Consider the following 18,172-nt stretch of genomic DNA (forward strand, 5'->3'; position numbering starts at 1 on the left):
GGTACGCTATTGGCTGGCCCGGCAACACCAATCACAGTTAAGCTCTTAGATTCAAACGGAGCGGGGCGCGGAAGCGAGTGCTCAGTTTGTGGGGTTGTCTGTGAAGAGGGTTGAGCAGGCTGCTGCTGCTGCCTTCGCTGCCTCTAGTTATGGCGAACAAGCAGATCTACTACTCCGACAAGTACTTTGACGAGCAGTACGAGTACCGGTATGAGGCTGTGCGTGAGCGCGGGAGGGCCGGCAAGAAGGCATGAGAAGGGGGCTCCTTGGTGGCCCTGTCGGAGGGGGGCGGCTTGGGCCGGCACCTCTGCCGGGGTTTGTGCGATGCCCTCAGGGAGTAAGTTCCGCCGGCGGCGGCAGCGAGCTTTGCTCTGGCCTCTGGGGGTGCAGAGGGGCGTAGAGCCTGCGGGGAAGAGCCGTGCCTCGCTTCTTCACGTAGCTTCCGACAATCTGGGCGTGGGGGTGCTTTGGAATGCTGGTCTCGGCTGGCCCCTCTAGAGTGGTTGTTCGGCGAGCGAGCAACGCAAGACCCAGCCAGGCGGAGGGCGCTGAAGGCTCCCCGCTCCGGTGGAGGCGGAGCGGCCGTGGCAGAGCTGGGCTTGGGCAGGGTCTGCCGGCGGGGAGCGCTCGGCCCCTGCTGACCGAGACCCGGGTGGCGACTGCCAGGGGACGCGTGGGGAGTGCCAGCCCATCAGCCTCGCTGGTGGCGCTAGCTGCGCGGGCCGGCGGGGTGCGGCCTCGGGAGGGGGAGCGTTGTGCCGCCTAAGCTGTCTGGGGCCCCGCTGCCCCGCTCGCTTAGATGCCATCATTTCCTCTGTTTAGAGATCAAAGTGTCCTTCTTACGATCGCGAAACCAAGACTGAATGCTCCACTTTCTATTAAGTGATAAAGTAACTTGCGAATATGGAGAGCAGGCTGTATGTTTCTCCTCAGCTGACAGACCAGGCTCTGAAGTGGTGTTAGTGCCCTGTCTTTCCAAACAAGCAATGTAATTTCTTTTAGGAAGTAGGCTGTTTCAATATATGTTGCATTACAGATGTGATCTTTAGTAGACAAAGTGGTTTTAGAACTGGATTCTGGGACAGATGCTTCATAATCAAAGTAGTGGTATCAGTCAGCACCCTAGGCTGCTTTATAGTGAACGTGGGTATTCATAACTGAATGTGCTTACTGTCTTTCAGTGTAGGTCTATGCATGTAATGTGTGTTTAATAATTAAACCTCTATAGACATGTGATGCTGCCAAGAGAACTTTCAAAACAAGTGCCAAAATCCCATCTGATGTCTGAAGAAGAGTGGAGACAACTTGGTATTCAGCAAAGTTTTGGTTGGGTTCACTACATGATCCACGAGCCAGGTAAGTACATCTGAACAGTATTAGGTGAACAAGAGTCTAAAATATCAACTGCCTGATGCTCAACTGAAATGTTTAGTGCATAATTTGCTCCTGTGGAATCCAGATGGAATTCACTACTGAATGTTTACATTACTCTCTTTCCCCTTGTTACTTTAGCCATTTGTTAACGCAGGCAAAAAAGCAGCCTTTCTTTTAAACCATCACCTCTCAGACACCATGTGTATCAGTGAACAAAACAGAAACACTTCCTACCTCTGCCTATAGAAATAGACTTCATGTAAGCTCTTGAATAATGTTAGTGTCTCGGTGACTGAACCAAACTTTACATAGCAGTGTATTTTTAAATCATAAAGCTGACATACCTGCTTTTTGTACAGAAACTTACTAGATGCTTTTGTAGATGAGGTTCTGTATTAATGCTCTGCAAAGTTTACAGTATATTTTGAACTGTAGTTATGCAGCCTACATAAAAGCAGCACTTAAAACCAGTCTTTCAATTGATGGAGCGTGCAGCCCTCAAACTCCTACCAACTTGGATGTACTGAAAACAGCCATTCAATGTAACTTAGAATTGACAAGCCTGACTAAAAGTTAGTGGTGAGAGATGAATTGCAGCAGCATGGAATTCCAAGCTTGTGAAGAAATCAGTATAACTTACCACTGTTAACTTTGATACTTTTGGAGGAGTTGACAAGTCAGATCAATAATAAAGTAAGCTGGCTGTATTGTTAGCTAACAAGTGGCTTTTGTTGATGCTTGACACTATGTACCTAACAAGGACAGCATGAGTACTTTCAGTAACAAAGCTCATCAAATAGACTAATGTAGAGGGGCAGTTAGTACCAAAACTAACTAAAAGTACTGTATTTTCCCCAGTATTTTCCTCCTGTAAGTATTTTAAGTTTGGTACTGCCAACATTTGGTATAAAACTTTCAAAAAGTACCTCTTTGACTGTTGTAAGGTTACTGCAAAGTTGGTCTGTTAATATTACACATGGGGCCATATTTGTGGAGTTAACCTGTTTATTACTTGACAGCAATCTTTAACTTCTGTTCAAGATTTTTTAAACGGAAGAAACTCCTGTAATCAGGATTTAGGGGACAGACTGACCCATTGTTCCATTTTATTTCCACAGAACCGCATATTCTTCTCTTCAGAAGACCTCTTCCAAAGAATGAGCAGAAATGAACACCTGGTTATCAATCTTCTAGATCTTCTGGAACTGTATATGAGTGTATATATCTTGGTAGTATTCAGTAAATATTTTGAAATGTACAAATCATACATCCATATCTGTACATGAGCTGTATTATTCACAGCAACAAAGCTCAGTCAAATGCAATTCAAAGTAGGCTGCTATGGTGTTCGAAGACTGTTGAAACTCTTCCCTCACTGTTAACATTAGTGCTTACTTAAGTCTTCATTGAATTTTCTTCTATTAAAGCAGTGCATGTTCTGACTAATGTGACCTGTTAACTGTTCAGTACCATTTGCACTTTTCTGCATGTTCAAATTGGTGACTCACCTGTTCAGTAATAGGCACAAAGAAATAAAGTTTCTTCTAATGAAAACTCAGTGCCTAGAGTTCTAATTCACCTGACAAAACAAATAGTTCAACTTTTAACAGTATGTACTTCGGGGGGGGGGGGGGGGGCGGGAATTAACTCAGTGAACCTATTTTGTTTCCCTGGAAGAATTATTTTGCCCTACATGCCAAAGTTCCTAACCCTTATCTGAATGGGGGACAGCAAGCACTCTGGAAAGGAAGCTGGTTGTGGTAAGGTAATACTCAGACTAGCTTCTGGCATGCTTAAATTACTAGCCTGTTGGTGTTTGGGGGTGTCTTACCCCTTTGAGTGGGGATCTCCAAGTGCCAGGCAGGCACCTTAATTAGAAAAGCCGTCGGTAACAATCTTACTGACTTGCGCTGAAACCATGCTTTTTCCTTCCTGGGCTTTAGCACCGGATTCCTGGGTGCTGTCCAGTGATCCTGAAAAATCTGTATGCTGATCTGTTGCCTGTGAGCGCAACACCTTTGTGCCCCTCTGCCCTTCTCTTGGGGGGGAACGAAGATCGGCTGCACCTCACAGCAGGGAAGGTCAGGCCCCAGGGCCTGTCTGTACCTGTTGCCTCAGCCGCCCTGCCGGGACGGGGCTGCTCCTCGCCGGTGCCCCCCGCTCGCAACTGCAGCTCGCCGGACTCAGCCTCGAACGCCCGCTGTGCTCAGCGTGGCCCCGGGCCCCGCCGGCGGGCGGCTCCGCGGCTGCCTGGCCCGGGGGGGGCGGGGCGGTGGCACCCCCGGCGGTGACGTCATCGCGGCGCGCCTCTGGGCCTGGCCCGGGCTGGCGGCGAAGCGGCCGCGCTGGGGGCGGCGGGGCGGGGGCCACGGCCCGCCCACGCCATGGCGGCGGAGAGACGGCCGGGCGCGGGCCGAGGCGGCGAGGTAAGGGCGGCGGCGGCGGCTCCTCCCACTCCCCTGCGCCCTCCCCAGCCTTTCCCGGCCTGCCGCGTAACCGGGGTTGTGGAGCCTCCGCTTGCGCCCGTTGTGGGAGAGATGGGCGGCCTGCCTCGTCCCCGGGGCCCGCGGCGAGCTGTCTCCCTCTCGCCTGGCGGCCGGGCTGGCAGAGGCCGCGGTAAGTCGGCGCAGGGTCGGCGCCGCCGCACCGAGCGCTCGGCCGGCCCGCGGGCCCCCGCCGCGGCAGAGGCGGGTGGCTTGCACGGCGCCTCGGGTCGGCCTTTGGCTCGGGGCGGGGGCGGGCGGAGGGACGGCTGAGGCGGGTGCGCAGCCAGCCGCTCCCCGCCGCTTGGCTGCGGGAGCCCCACGCGTTACCTCGGCGAGCTTAGGTATGAAACCCGCTTCTCGCTCAGAGCTCCTGCTGCGAGGGCAGGTAGGCGTCCCGCTCGCTTTGAGTAAGGGTGCACAGATCCCAGCCAGGAACAACGCCGTTGCGTTGCACGAGGACTTACTGGCCAGGCTCGGGGTCTCTAAAGTTGGCGATTAGCCTGCAGTCACAGTCGCTTTCAGTGACACACGTCGTGGTGATCACAATGATTGTTGAATAATGCTTTAGTTACCTCCCAAGCTCATGCTTTTCATATGGTGTGATTCACTGTGCCAATTTCTCGGTTTATTTGTCGCAGTTACAGTGTACGTTCACTGTATATTTCGGATCTGCTGGGTAAATTCAGAAGGGGAAGAGTTAGTTATTTGTAATTTACTCTAGGCTATTGGAGCCCTTTAAACGTTTATGATACAAGGGACTGCTGAGCCACTAGATCAGGGGTCCTCAAACTACGGCCGGCGGGCCGGGTACGGCCCCCCAGGGTCCTCAGTCCGGCCCCCGGTACTTACAGACCCCCCCGCCCCCCCCCGCCAGGGGTTGGGGGGGAACCAAGCAGCCGCAGATGGCTGCCTGCCACTGCATCCGCGCCGGCCCCCTGGTTAAAAAGTTTGAGGACCCCTGTACTAGAGGATGCAGGGAATCCAGCTCATATTGTCAAGCACTGAAATTGCTGTTCAAATTTCTAAATTTCTAAAGGCTTTGTGTGTTATTCAGTTATTGAAATCGGCTTTGACAAGTGAAAAAATCCCAGTTTTCATTAATTGCGTCAGTTACCGCAAAATACACAATCACCTATAGAAATTACTTCTGGCATGTATTTGGGTGACTAAAGCTGTATAACATGGTAATGGCAGTAAATACTTTGAATGTCATTTCAGTATCCTTCCATATATACATATCCAGTTCAAGCTGATGGTAATTCAGAACAAATGGAAAATTTGTCTTCAGTAGATTTGTGTTGTGCCAGTAATGAGAAGGCTATATGATTAAGTATTCATTTCAGACGAGTGCCATAAAATACAAATGTACACAAAGCCATTATTGTTACATACTTCCAGAGTTTTATTTTACAGTAGTGCTAGTATATTTATGAGTTTTAGCTTATGCCATTCAACTCTAAATTAAGAATTCATATATTAGTGTTTACTGCATCTTGTGTTAAGCAGGCCTCTGCCCTTTCCATAGCTGACCTTTGTATTTACTTATAAATGTGGGTATTAAAGGAAATAACGTTCCAGAACAGTCGCATTTCTCTTAGAATCCTTGGGTTTGTTTTTCCCTCTTCCTCTGTTTCCTTTTGGTGAGCTTTATTGCTTTGCATGTTGTTAGAAGAGAGCAAACTGACACTTTCCTATAAAGACAGTTAAGCTCACAAGGATGAGTATTTTTCACTTATAACATTAATCTCCAAATGCATGTAGCCAAAAAACATTTTGTTTCTTAGGGCATCAAGTTGTCAGCAGAGGTCAAACCATTTGTCCCAAAGCATGCGGCGGTAACTGTGGCATGGTCAGAACCATCAGAGGCATGTGTTTTTCCTAGGTACTTAACTACATGCTACCCATTTGTTCAGGAACCATCTTTGGATAAGTATGTCTATTTTCTGAATCTTGTTTCTTGGGGTTTTCAGCCTTCCAGTTTCAGACACTGAATACTCTTACAAAGTCAAAACTCTGATGCATTAATATTCTAGCCATAGAAGTGTTTGTGCATTGTCTTCATGGTTTAGGTTTTTGCATTTTTGTTCTTTGGGCCTAGGTCTGGTACCTTGTCTAGCACTCTTGAGGGTTTGTATTGTTACAGAGCATTAAGGAGGATTTCTTGGTCTGTAATGATGGATCTGTCTCCGTGCTTTGGAAGGAGATGAATACAGTCCTTGGGTGAAAGAATGGTTGTGTATTAAAACAAGGCTGGCATAAATATATAAAAGGAAGAGGAAGATCCTCTAAGAAGGTTTCTTATACTGTAAAATATTAAATTGATATGTGGGACAACTCCTGAATCCCCTCTCCACAACCCATGCATCCCCAGAAAGGCAGTTTTAGTAAGAATGCTACAGGTTTATAGAAGTTTTATTCTAATAAGGCCTGAAAGAAAAGACATTCACGGTAGACTTACAGAAGAAAGTATTGTTAACCCCAGAGCAAGCCAGAAAAAAACTTACATAGGACTGCAATAATTGAGAGTCTTGTAAGAATCTTGTGATGTAACGTAGTTCTCTAGTGGCTTCTCAGACACTCTTAAGTATTAGATTAATTTTACAACTACTGTGAAGTTATTGCTGTGTCCTGACAAGTTCAGTTGGAGAGCCGTAGTGAACAAACTCATTGTAGGCCTTCACTTCATCCTACAGGAAATCTTAGTATTTTGATTTTTAATAGCAATTGAACATTGAGGTGAGTACAGCCTGATCTATGCATTAGAAAAAACACAGCATTAACTTTAAAAAAAAACCCAGCAGACAGCAGCAATATTCTGATTCATATTTTGCCTTCTTGGGACTGAGGCATAGTTATTTTTTTTTACTCTAATTTGTTACTTTTCTTCTCTGTGTAGACTTATGATTCTAAGAGTTCTTTTGTATAGTCTATCAGAATTGCAACAGACAATAAGAAATGTGTTATCTGAAGTGTCTTGTTGTGATGGAAAAGTTTCTCTGTTTTTCATTACCTACCCAAGATTCAGAGGTTGGCCACTTCATGGCAAACAGTTTTAAATACTAAATGCAACTTCCTTAAACTGGGAAATTTACTTTCTCCCCTATCAAATTTGAATATCAGTGTGTAGTTTCTGTACAAAGTGTAGGGGGAGACTGGAAGCAAACTTTGAGTATACATTTGAAGGAAAAAGGCACGCCCCAGGCATGTTGTGTTTTTGTAAACCATGATGGTTAAATGCAGGTCAGTTAATTATTATCTTAATTTTCTATTGTATTTCATACATGTGTTATACCCCATAAGATGCTACACTCCTGCTTTGTTATTATGGCATTTTAAGATGGGTTGTAATGTTTGTATTTTTGTAGTCAATTATGTAATGCATGTCCTGTAGTTATACTGTGCTTTTGGTTTGTTTCACAAGAAAAAGCCTACAGAAAAGAAATATGAAGAACACTGACAAACCTTAAACAGAAATGAGAGCTGTAACTGCAAAGCAGACTAGCTTTGGAACTTGGGAACAGATAACATCTGGGTTTTAAAATATTTGCTAAACTACATGCTTTCCCCAAACAAAATTAATTATTTTTAAAGCTGTCTACAGCAGTGGGTGTATACTTAACTGAAGTAACAGGGAACAGTTTTCTTCTGAAATACAGCTTTCTTGTTAAACAAATTCTTCAGCCAAAGACTGGTATGTTTATCTAGGCAACATGTATATGCTGAAGATTTGCCCCAGGATGACTTTTCATCTCTTTCTCAATGTGCATCACGTAGTGTTTTGGGAGATCCTGCCTTCCGTGAATACTCCAGCTGCTCTTACTCATCTGATGTTGTTGCAAATGTATATCCAGTAGCTGGCTCACAATATCATTCTAACAACTCAACACAAAATAATGGTTCAGGAATAGTCAGTGAATCTGCTGAGCAAACATATCCGATCAGACGAGAAAGTAAGACTGTTTCAAAGGTGAGCAAATACATGCTTTTTAAAAATTAAATAATTATTTCTAAATGTTTGGTTCATTTTTTGAAGTGAATAATCACGCTCTGTTATTGTCATGATAATGGATGGCGTTTAAAGAGGATGATAGTAATATGCCCAACTTCAGAGTTCAAAAAAGTCCATGGATTTCTACAGTTCAGATGACAGTTTTTCAGTTAGTATTTTTGGAACATGAGGGGAATTTTATTCTTTCTTCTCAAAGAACAGTGAGGGTTGGAGGGAGCGGGAAAGACCATTTGTGAGCAATGCTTTCCTATTTGGGCTTGGGGGAAGGTGGGGAAGGTCTTTTTTTGAGCCCAGTGGCAGCTTCCATGAACCTGAGTTGAGAGACCTGGTAGCTGTCATCAGTTGTGTGGCTGATAAGTGATGAGACCACATCTGTCATTGAAGAATTTCCAAGATGTGCTACAGGTAAGAAGACAGTCCACAAGAGAATAGGAATTTGTGTTGGTATTGAGAGGGAAGAAAAAGTTCATGTTAGAAACATTGTCATTCAGTCAAAAGTAAAACAGATGTTCAGTAAACATTTGTCATTTTTTGTGTGTGCTTTTTTGGACATAAATTTCCTGAAACTTGGATAATACTTTCAAACAAAAAGATAGACAAACTCCTCAAGATGTAAAAATCAGGGGGGAAAAAAAAAATCAAATTTATTATTAACCCATTTCCCTCCCTGGTTGACATTGTGTCTCTTGAATCTGTAAGGCTGCTGTTGTTTCCTACAGGTTCAAGTAATCTGTTCTCCAGTCACATCCTGGTGGACTGTACTTCCTAGGCAGGGACCTGGCGACTTCACTGTGGTCAGGCCTGTGTAGAGGAAGCTGTAAGATCAGGCCCCAAGTATGCATTACTAGACATAGAGAAAAATTAAACACTGAAACTGTCTGGGGACGTGATTAGCTCAGCATCACACAGGTGATGTCATATGAAGAAACTGAAGTTTGGCTTCCAGGAGGAGTTCTGTGATTTTTGTAGGGGCTTGGGCTGAGCTGTGGAATGTTTCACAGTCGTTCTATCGTTGTTTCTCTCATTTATTTTTTTGTGAGCTTGGAGATGAAGGCTTGATCTTTGCAGCTTTGCATCAATGTGATCACATTTCCTGTAGCTTCAGCAATTTAGCTTTGAAGGTCAGGAATTGCCTTGTCCTGCCACCCAAGAAAACAATGTTGCTGCCAGATGTGCTCTGAATTTAGCCAGCATCCTGTAATCAGAAAAAGTTAAGCTACTTACGTAGGTTGATACTTGCATAGATGCAGGCTTAGTGCTTGTTCCTTGCCTGCCATACTGATTCCTGAGCTCAGTTCTGCCATACTATGTTTCTTGTGAGGATTACAGGGATTTCTGGATTTTACAGTATAGATGAATGTTTCCTTTACTGGAATCATATAGGTGTATCTTTTCTAATTACTTTCTGTAGGCTCCAAGTGTTTTGGATGTTGTGACATCAGTCTTGCCTGGCTTTGCCCATAGTATGTTGTTTAGTCAAAGGATTGAATGCTTTTAAGATTTTAGCCCTGTTCTAGAAGAAACTCAGCTTTAGAAAATCAGACTGGGTGATTTTAGATCAAACAACTTTAAACTATTGGAAATGCTGTGATTGATGCGATCTTAAAAGTACAGTTGTCTAGGAATGTATGGAGTAGTCCCTTTTGCATGAGCTATAGTATACATTAAAAATGGCACAGCTAACAAGGTAGATAAAATCAAGTAACAGGTTTCTAACTGGCTGTTCCGCTTTGTTTGGTTATTCATGGTTATGGTAAAGTGTTTATGTTTCACTAACTTGGTGGCCGCGCTCCAGATGCAGAGTTATTTAACAGTAACTCAAGGCAAACTTGATGCCTTTACAACGTTCAAGTAAAATCAACTAAATACGTCACAAATTCTTGCAGCAGAGGAGATCAAAAGAGAGTGAGAAAAAATTAGACAAGAAAAGGCATGATGGAGATGACGCTTCTGCCAGAATTGTGAACAGGACTTCATTCCAGACCTCCACATGCAGCAGAGATTCCATGAAGCCAGGTACAAATGTGTTTGGTTAGAAATACATGGAATAGATGTAAAATGGCCAACTCTGCTGTAGCCTTCAATTTCTGACCATGTTTCTAAATCTAGAATAATTGAGGAACAGGATTTCTTTCCTGTGTGACTTTTTGGCATGGGATGGGGAACTACGCCTTTTTGCAGATTGAACAAATTCTTGTAAACTGATACAAAAAAATTCCTAAGCAAGCATCTGAATTTACAGTTGCTTGCTGAGTCGGTGTTGTGTATACACTTCGTTTATAATTGCTAGGTTGCTTTTTTTAATGAGAGTTATGTGTAGCAGTAATTCTTGTGACAATTACTGTAGTGATGTCAATTAGTGTACTATAAAACATACCTGGAAATGATCACAAGCAACATTAATTATTCACATGCTTTATTCAGACAGGTTCAATAAAACTACAAACGAGAAGTCAACTCAAAGTCCAAAAGCAGAGTCTCTTCCTGCACCTGTGTTTGAAGCTACCGTTCTGGATTTCCACAAGTCACAGAGTCTGGGACGCAGTGACATACTGAATGGGCAGCATAAAAGTGGAGCAGTATGTTCAGCAGAAAGTAATATTATATGCCTTAGTCAACCACAGGTGTCTCTTTTGTTGAACACAGAGGTTAGCTGATGCTTTCATGTTGCAGAACTCAAAAACAAGTAAACAGTCTAAAGTTGAAATGTTTCTCAATGCAAGTACTTTGCATTCAGTATTGTAGTTTAAGACCTATTTAAGTACCTTGCAAGCATGGATTTTCAGAGCTAGAGGTTTTACAGTTCTTTTTGTAGATGGTGTTGTCAATGCTTGCTGTCTCCTCTTTTACCCTTTCTCAGTATTCTTTCCTTGTCTGTGCTGCCAGTAGATACAGGGAAAGCCAAGTATTGTTAGAATTTAGGTTGGTACTGCCATGGTCTAGACTTCTAGCTTGCTTACACAGAGCACGTATGCTCTGGCGGTTTCTTAACAACTTCTTGTTTTTTCTCTCACCTGGAAGTAATAGGTAAGCAGTCACTTACCCAATACTTTTAACAGATTTAAAAAAGGGGAAAAGTCTGGAATACTGTACTTTATGCTAAAGGATAAAAATAAGGAACTGAATTCCAGAACGAGTTAAAAATATTAAGATGTAAGCATTTAACTTCTTCTTCTTGATTTCCTTCTTCCCTATCTGTTAATATATACAATACTGACACATTCAGCGGTATGTCGCATATATTGAATCAGAGTTTTCATTAGTGATTAAGGATGAATAAGTTTGAAGGATCCAAACAGCACAGTATTTCCAGTGCCTTTAAGTGGAAAACTGCCTATGCTGGAAAAAAGACCTCTCTGCTGTCACTTGAGTTTTCTTTTCAATTGCTAGTTTGAGTTTGATGATGGACTTTGTTCCAAGTGCATTAAAAACATCAACACTTTTTTCTTGTTACTTCTTGGAATCATTATTCAAATGCTTTTTTAAAATGTAAGAAGGCATCATCTTGCTTGTACAGCAGTGAAGAGGTATCTGCTTGTATTTTGTAATGCTATAGGGTTGAAACGATGGTTCCACTAAGAAAAACAACAAAAAATGTTGGACTGCAAAATTCCTTGCGCCTTTATCTGTGCGCAGGTTGAGGATTTTTTAATTCATGGGGGTTTTTATGTTTAGCTCAGTTTATGTCAGTGATTTAATCCTAGTTTTATGATACCTGACTGTATTTTACAGGAAGATACTTCTGTGGAAATCAAAGCTTCATCAAAAACTTCAGATGAAACACTAGCCAACTTAATTCACTCTTCATTTGATGGTAGAGGTAAGTGCTTCTGTCACAGAATATTTGCCTGTATTTTAACAGCTTGCATTTCATCAATTTGGCAAACTAGAGTGTTCTGAGGAGTTTTTGATGTGTAAAGTAAAAAATGAATTAAACAGCAAGCACATTACAAAAGGAAAAAAACCAAAAACATTAAAGCTGTATGAGTTTTTCTTGCAATGAGCTCATTCATGCTCATAAATTTAATCAGCTGATCAAAAGTGGGATTGTAGAATCATAGAATCATTTAGGTTGGAAAAGACCTTTAAGATTGTAAGAGTCCAACCACTATTAACCTAGCACTGCCATGTCTGCCACTAAACGGTGTCCCTAAGTGCCACATCTATACGTTTATATATATGTATATATAAAGGTATCTTTTAAATACCTCTGGGGTGGTGACTTAACCACTTCCTTGGGAAGCCTGTTCCAGTGCTTGACAGACCTTTCAGTGAAGAAATTTTTCCTAATATACAATATAAACCTCCCCTGGTGCAACTTGAGGCTGTTTCCTCTTGCCCCATCACTTGTTTTTTTTGGAAAAGAGACTGATGCCTACCTTGCTGCAACTTCCTGTCAGGTTGTTGTAGAGAGTGGTAAGGTCTCCCCTGAGCCTCCTTTTCTCCAGGCTAAGCAACCCCAGTTGTTCCTTCAGCCACTCCTCATAAAACTTGTTCTCTAGACCCTTCACCAGCTTTGTTGCCCTTTTCTGGACACACTCCAGCATCTCAATGTCTTTCTTGTAGTGAGGGGCCCAAACTGGATTCCAGGTGCAGCCTCACCAGTGCCAAGTACAGGAAGACGTTCACTTCCCTAGCCCTGCTGGCCACGCTGTTTTGGATACAAGCCAGGATGCTGTTGGTCTTCTTGGCCACCTGGGCACAGTGCTGGCTCATGTTCAGCTGGCTGTCAACCAGCACCCCCAGGTCCTTTTTCCACCAGGCACTTTCCAGCCACTCTTACCCAAGCCTGTAGTGTTGCATGGGGTTGTTGTGACCCAAGTGCAGGACCCGGCACATTTTGTTGAACCTCATACAACTGGCCTCGGCCCATTGATCCAGCCTGTCCAGCTCCCTCTGCAGAGCCTTCCTGCCCTCAAGCAGATCAACACTCCCTCCCAGCTTGGTGTGCCTTGCAGACTTACTGAGGGTGCATTCGATCCCCTCATCCATATCATTGTAAAGATATTAAACAGAACTGGATCCCATACTGAGCCCTTCTGTGTTGTGTCATTGATGCTCAATGGCATGTGTTGCTGTAGTTGCCTCCCATGTTTTTAAAAGGAAAGTAATGTGTATTGATTATTGGAAGTCTTTTGAGTAATTTGCAGATTTTTTCAAGAATAATTGAGAGGTAAATATACAGTCTTGATAAGCAGATTTGTTTTAGTTAGCTGGTGGTCTGGAGTCTAGTGTGTACCTATACATTATTCTGTGGCTTACATAATTTTAACATTAAGCAAAGGAGGATAGCTGTGGAGAACTGCAATGCTGAAATATCCCATATTTTTGTTTTACTCACATGTTGTGTGGCTGTGGGGATGCAGAAATTTCCTTTTTGTTATTTCCAGAAGCTATCAAGTGGCTAGTTTCAAGTATTTTGTGTATTTAAATTTAATTGAAATACTTGAATCTGGAATTGTGTTTAAGAAGGTTCTGTTCAGCAGGACTCTGTCACGGGGGCATTGCATGCATTACGCATTGAATTGTCCAAGTGCTCCTCACTGGATTTCTTTGTATACATAGACACACACCAGTCTGGACAGTTCGGTCATTATTTTCCAGTGACATCAGTAAAGATTCAGAAAGGACAGGTTAATCTGCTGAAGTGCCCTGAAGGGCCCTGTAAAGATAAAGGTATTCCAGAAAACTTAAAGTCATCTTGCCCACAGAAGCTGTGGATGCCCCATTCCTGGAAGTGTTCAAGATCAGGCTGGATGGGGCTTTGAGCCGCCTGGTGTCCCTGACCATGGCAGGGGGGTTGGAACTGGATGATCTTTGAAGTCCCTTCCAACCCAAACCATTCTATGATCTGATAATGTTTTTTCCTTACACACTATCCTGAATTCCTGTCACCCAGAGTTAAGTAGCTGTTTGTGCTGCGTTGGCTTTGCCTGGCACCAGACTCCCACCCAGCTGTTCTCTTACTCTCCCTCTTCAGCAGGACAGGAGGAAAAAATAAGGTAAAAAAGCTTATGGGTCAAGATAAGGACAGAGAGCTTGCTTACTAGTCACCCATCACGGGCAAAGCAGATGTGCCTTGGTGAAGATTAATTTGTTGCCAATTAAAAATAGGGTAGGATTGTGAGAAACAAAAAAACCCTGAAAACTCTTTCCCCCCTACTCCACTCCTCTTCCAGAGCTCATTTTCACATTTTCGTTCCCAGCTGTTCTACCTCTTCCCTGACCAGAGCAGCACAGGGTGATGGGGGTTGCAGTCAGTTTGTTGCAGCTCCTCTCTGCTCCTCTGCAGGGCTGCAGGAACAGCCTGCTCCACCATGGTCTTCTCCAGGGGCTGCAGGGGAGCCTCTGCTCCAGCGTCTGGAGTACCTCCTCCCCCTCCTCCTTCACTGGCTTTGGTGTCTGCAGGGCTGTTTCTCTCACATTTCTTATCCCTCTGTCTCAAAACTCCTGCGCAGTGTTTTTTACCCTTTCTTAAATATGTTATCACACAGATGCCACCAGTGTCGCTGACTGGCTCAGCTGTGCCTGGCGGTGGGTCTGCTTTGGAGCCGGCTGGGGCTGCAGTGGCCACCTTCTCACAGAAGCCACCCCTGCAGCCTCCCTCCGCCACCAAAGCCTTGCTGTTGTAAACCCAATATGCTGTTTAATTGTTCAGTGAAACTTCTTCTCATTCCTAAAGAAAAATTGAGATTTTGTTCGGTATTTGTTGTGTGTTAGGAATATTTACAAAATAAATTGTGAGTTCTTTCAAAACATTGATACCTCTGAGTCGTAGTAGGTAAAATTCTTGTATACTAAGGAAGTCTTTCAGCTGATGCATATGTCTGTAAAACTGGGAGGGTTTTAGAAAGTAGAAAATACTGGTGGGACCTTTACATGAAAGCTGTGTGACTGAGTCGGATAAATATTGAAGGAATTTTGTATGTAAATGTAGCAGAAATGCATTATTTTAAATAAAGATAGCTTAGAAAATTAGCATGGAATTATTGTACGTAGCTATTATGCCACAGTATAGATTTCAATTATAATTTAATTGGGCTAAATATATGTAGATAGTGCTGGATAACATAAGTAGTTACAATTCTAGAAAGCTTTCTGGAGAAATGAAATGTGTGACCCAGTGTCTTATTTCAGTCCTTCCTCAGAAGGAATATGGCTTTGCTGTATTTTCTAATCCTTGATTTATTAATTACTGATCCTTTTTCTTTTGAATATAAGAAAAATATTTTTTGAGACATCTTTGTATATCACTTTCTGTCTCAGCAGCATTGCCTGAAACACCTGTAGATGGCTCTGCTCAGCCACCTGTGTCTTGGGCCATGGTACTTTCACAGCCCCCAAAGAAAATTGTGTCATCACCAGCATCTGAAGGTCTTTCCAGAGGCAAAGCAAAGCAGGATAGTGAAGCAAAGGTACTTGAGAATTGTCTGTTCTAAACTAATTTATGTCACTGTGTGATTGTGTGTCTTGGTATGAGTTACTGCCGTATTTTTCCTAGGCGCTGTACAGTGTCCACTTCTAATGTAGTGTTTAAGAAGTAGTATAAAGTTACTTTGTCCTTATTAGACTTTTTCTTCTCTTGTAGTGGAAAAGAATAACAAGGTGTCAAAAAGACAGTGCCACTCCAGCAACACAAACTTCCAACTTTTAGGCTGGACTTTTTTCAGTTTTCTGATCCTCAGAATGAGACGTGAAACGTGGAACTCTTGCCTTATTTGAGAGGATGTTTCCTACTGAGATCTCAATAGTTCCAATACATTCTGATAACTGTGAAATGGGCTTCAAATGAAGAATTTTTGCAGTAGCTCTGAATTTCTAAAGAGAGCTTGAATTTTGCTTGTCCATTTAATGTCCTAGCCTGGACTGATTAAGATACCTTTTAGTTGTGCAGTTGTCATCACTTGCATTTATTTTGGTAGGTAGTATTGGAATAAATCAATTTCTGATGGTCACGCCTTATGATTTTTTCAGCAGTCAGAAACAAAAAATGATGCTAGTGAAACTGAGCCTGAAGAAGGGTCAGAAAAGAAGAAAAAGAAGAAGAAGAAGAAGAAAAAAACAAAGTCACCTACTGATGTAGAGAAACCTCAAAATGAATCTACTACTATACAGGAACCACCAAGGATTGAGGTACAGTGAAGAGGTTTTTGTTGATACATGTTATGAGTATATTGAAACACTGAATGTTAACACAGCTTTGTACCAATTTAAGTTCATATCCCATTTTTAGGGGGTGTTGGTTCAGGTCCGTTTCAGTTGACATGTTTGTCAGAAATTACCGGTAGGGAACAGTTATGCTTTTTGACTTACATATTCAGTGAGCACAGAGGAGTGCAAAGAGGCTTAGGAGCAAATATGGAATGATGAGTCAGAGAGTCTGGATTTTAACAGGTAACAAAAATAAGTCAAATTTCCTAAATGGAAAATACTCTGTAGTAACTGTTGCAGAAAGCAAAGAGCACAAGCGCTGGGTACCATAGCGTGCCACAGTTTTAAAGAATATGGTACTAGTATTACAATTCTACCCATCTTGCATCTGGGAGCAATTTCTGTGTAACACAGTTGTCACTGCTTGCTGATTGCTAGTTCCAGGTGTTTTTCTAAATTCACATAGCTGTAATAAGTAAGCAGAGTAGTATTTTGAAACTTTTTGTATCGATATTGTGAGGGCTTTAGACGCTCCACATTAGAGAATTGTTGTATGGTCTGTGGTTTAACACTGCTTCACTGAAAGCCCAGTATTGGGCAGCACCGTGTACATGTGTTTATTTATACGTTTGCTCTAGTGTACATAATGATCCGTCTGTGAAATGACAGCATAAAGAAGCATTCCTGGCTGGCTTCTGTTCTGTACATTTTAACATGGAACATGGAGCAGAACTGTGGCTACACTTTCTTTTCATTTGTCGTTTGTTATCCTGGAACAGCACAAGAAATGAAGAAATGACTGGTTATGGATGTCTGTGTTAGGGAGTTGTGGGTAGAATCAAAGATCTGCGTGTTCTCTCTCTAATGAGAACATATCAATTTTTACTGTGTGCTACCATACAACGTCTGACCTGTGAATGACTTACCATCTAAATGAAAAGAGAATGGCAGGAGTCATGGAGAATAGTAGGAAGGTAATTAGGCTATTGAAGACAAAAATGGGGATAAAATGGTATGGAGTCATGGAACAGGACATACGCATTGCACTGAAATTCATGCTGTAGATGCAGCATCTGTTGTGGCAGGGAGGAATAGCTTGCAGACCCTTGCGGTTTGCTGGGAATTCTTGTGTGCTCATCGGTTTGAAAAATGGGTGAGATGCTTGTATGAAGCTCTTGAAAGCAAAAGGCATGAAAGGATCATACATGTGGAACTTCTGGCACCCAGGAGGTTTGAGAAAGTTCTGCTATGTGCAGATAGGTGCTATCCAGAGCAGTATATTGGTTTGCTTGCTAGTTTTATAAAAGTCATTCATTTATATACACTGTTAATGAGCATAAATGGATGCATTTGGAGAAGAGTAATCCTGTTTTACCATACACAGTGGTAGGCCCTGAGCTAGTTATTTTCCCTGAGGGGGAAAAAAATGAAGCTGCTATTGTAAATCCTGTCAGTCCTGGTAGTACTAGTCAAATGTGCAAACAGTGGTGGGAATTACTAAGAAAACAGAAAAGGAAATGGGTTATGATATTACATAAATCCAGGACATGTCCAGTCTAAAGATGGTGTGGATTTTGGTTTTTTGTGTTTCTGCCACTCCTTAAAAAAATACACATACTTGAACTAAAAAAGATAGACCAAAGGCTCCAAAAATAATGAAAAGGTATGAAGCAACTTCTGTGGGAGGCAAGACTGAATAAACTGACTTCTCAGTCTGTAAGATAGATGGTTAAGTGGGAATCAGAACTGATAAGGAAATAAAAAGGAAATTATTTGATGTCCTAATTAGTGAATTAAGAGTAAATATATGGAGGTGTAATTTTACACCGAGTGCTAGATTTTAATTACTCTTTTTACTACAGGATGTTGCAAATGCCAGAAGTTAATTTTAATTCAGTATGTGATTGGACAGACCCAAATAAAAATTTAATTTTAGTGAGGGCTGTTTAAATGTGAAGGTACTACCTCTTGTTCAAGATGTCCCTAAGCAGGAAGAATGTGTTTATCAAACATTTTTCCCTTTCTTGCAGTCATCTTTTGGCATACTTCCATGCTTCTTCAAAAATAGTAATGAGGTGTGTCTGTCCTTATGCTAGAGCTTCCGAGCTTGAACTTACTAAATTAAATCTTCTGGGCTGCAGAGTGTTAGTAT

General features: G+C 42.5%; 3 protein-coding genes across 21 annotated transcripts in view; 2 read left to right on the forward strand and 1 right to left on the reverse strand.

Moving 5' to 3' along the window:
• Positions 1-3,573, reverse strand: part of SHC3 (SHC adaptor protein 3) — a 112,185-nt gene extending 108,612 nt beyond the window's left edge. Inside the window, exon 1 of the mRNA XM_080373039.1 lies at positions 3,481-3,573. The gene's annotated coding sequence lies outside the window, so the exon portion shown is untranslated. The remainder of the gene's footprint in view (positions 1-3,480) is intronic.
• Positions 46-2,816, forward strand: CKS2 (CDC28 protein kinase regulatory subunit 2). Its single transcript, XM_080373050.1, has 3 exons — positions 46-208; positions 1,229-1,356; positions 2,493-2,816. Exons 1-3 carry the CDS (start codon positions 150-152, stop codon positions 2,543-2,545), a joined length of 240 nt encoding a protein of 79 aa, XP_080229176.1. The 5' UTR covers positions 46-149; the 3' UTR covers positions 2,546-2,816.
• An 88-nt stretch (positions 3,574-3,661) lies between the features above and the next one.
• SECISBP2 (SECIS binding protein 2) overlaps positions 3,662-18,172 on the forward strand; it is a 28,013-nt gene continuing 13,502 nt past the window's right edge. For 3 of the 19 annotated variants that reach the window (XM_080373023.1, XM_080373024.1, XM_080373025.1), the window contains exons 1-8: positions 3,664-3,800; positions 5,645-5,790; positions 7,566-7,827; positions 9,756-9,885; positions 10,294-10,517; positions 11,602-11,689; positions 15,136-15,284; positions 15,844-16,002. In XM_080373023.1, the coding sequence (XP_080229149.1) occupies positions 3,759-3,800; positions 5,645-5,790; positions 7,566-7,827; positions 9,756-9,885; positions 10,294-10,517; positions 11,602-11,689; positions 15,136-15,284; positions 15,844-16,002 (1,200 nt within the window). In that variant the 5' untranslated portion in view covers positions 3,664-3,758. The other 16 variants (XM_080373009.1, XM_080373013.1, XM_080373022.1 and 13 more) reach the window with 15 other exon arrangements.

The sequence above is a fragment of the Falco punctatus genome (genome assembly GCF_963210335.1).
Source record: "Falco punctatus genome assembly, chromosome: Z".
NCBI lineage: Eukaryota > Metazoa > Chordata > Aves > Falconiformes > Falconidae > Falco > Falco punctatus.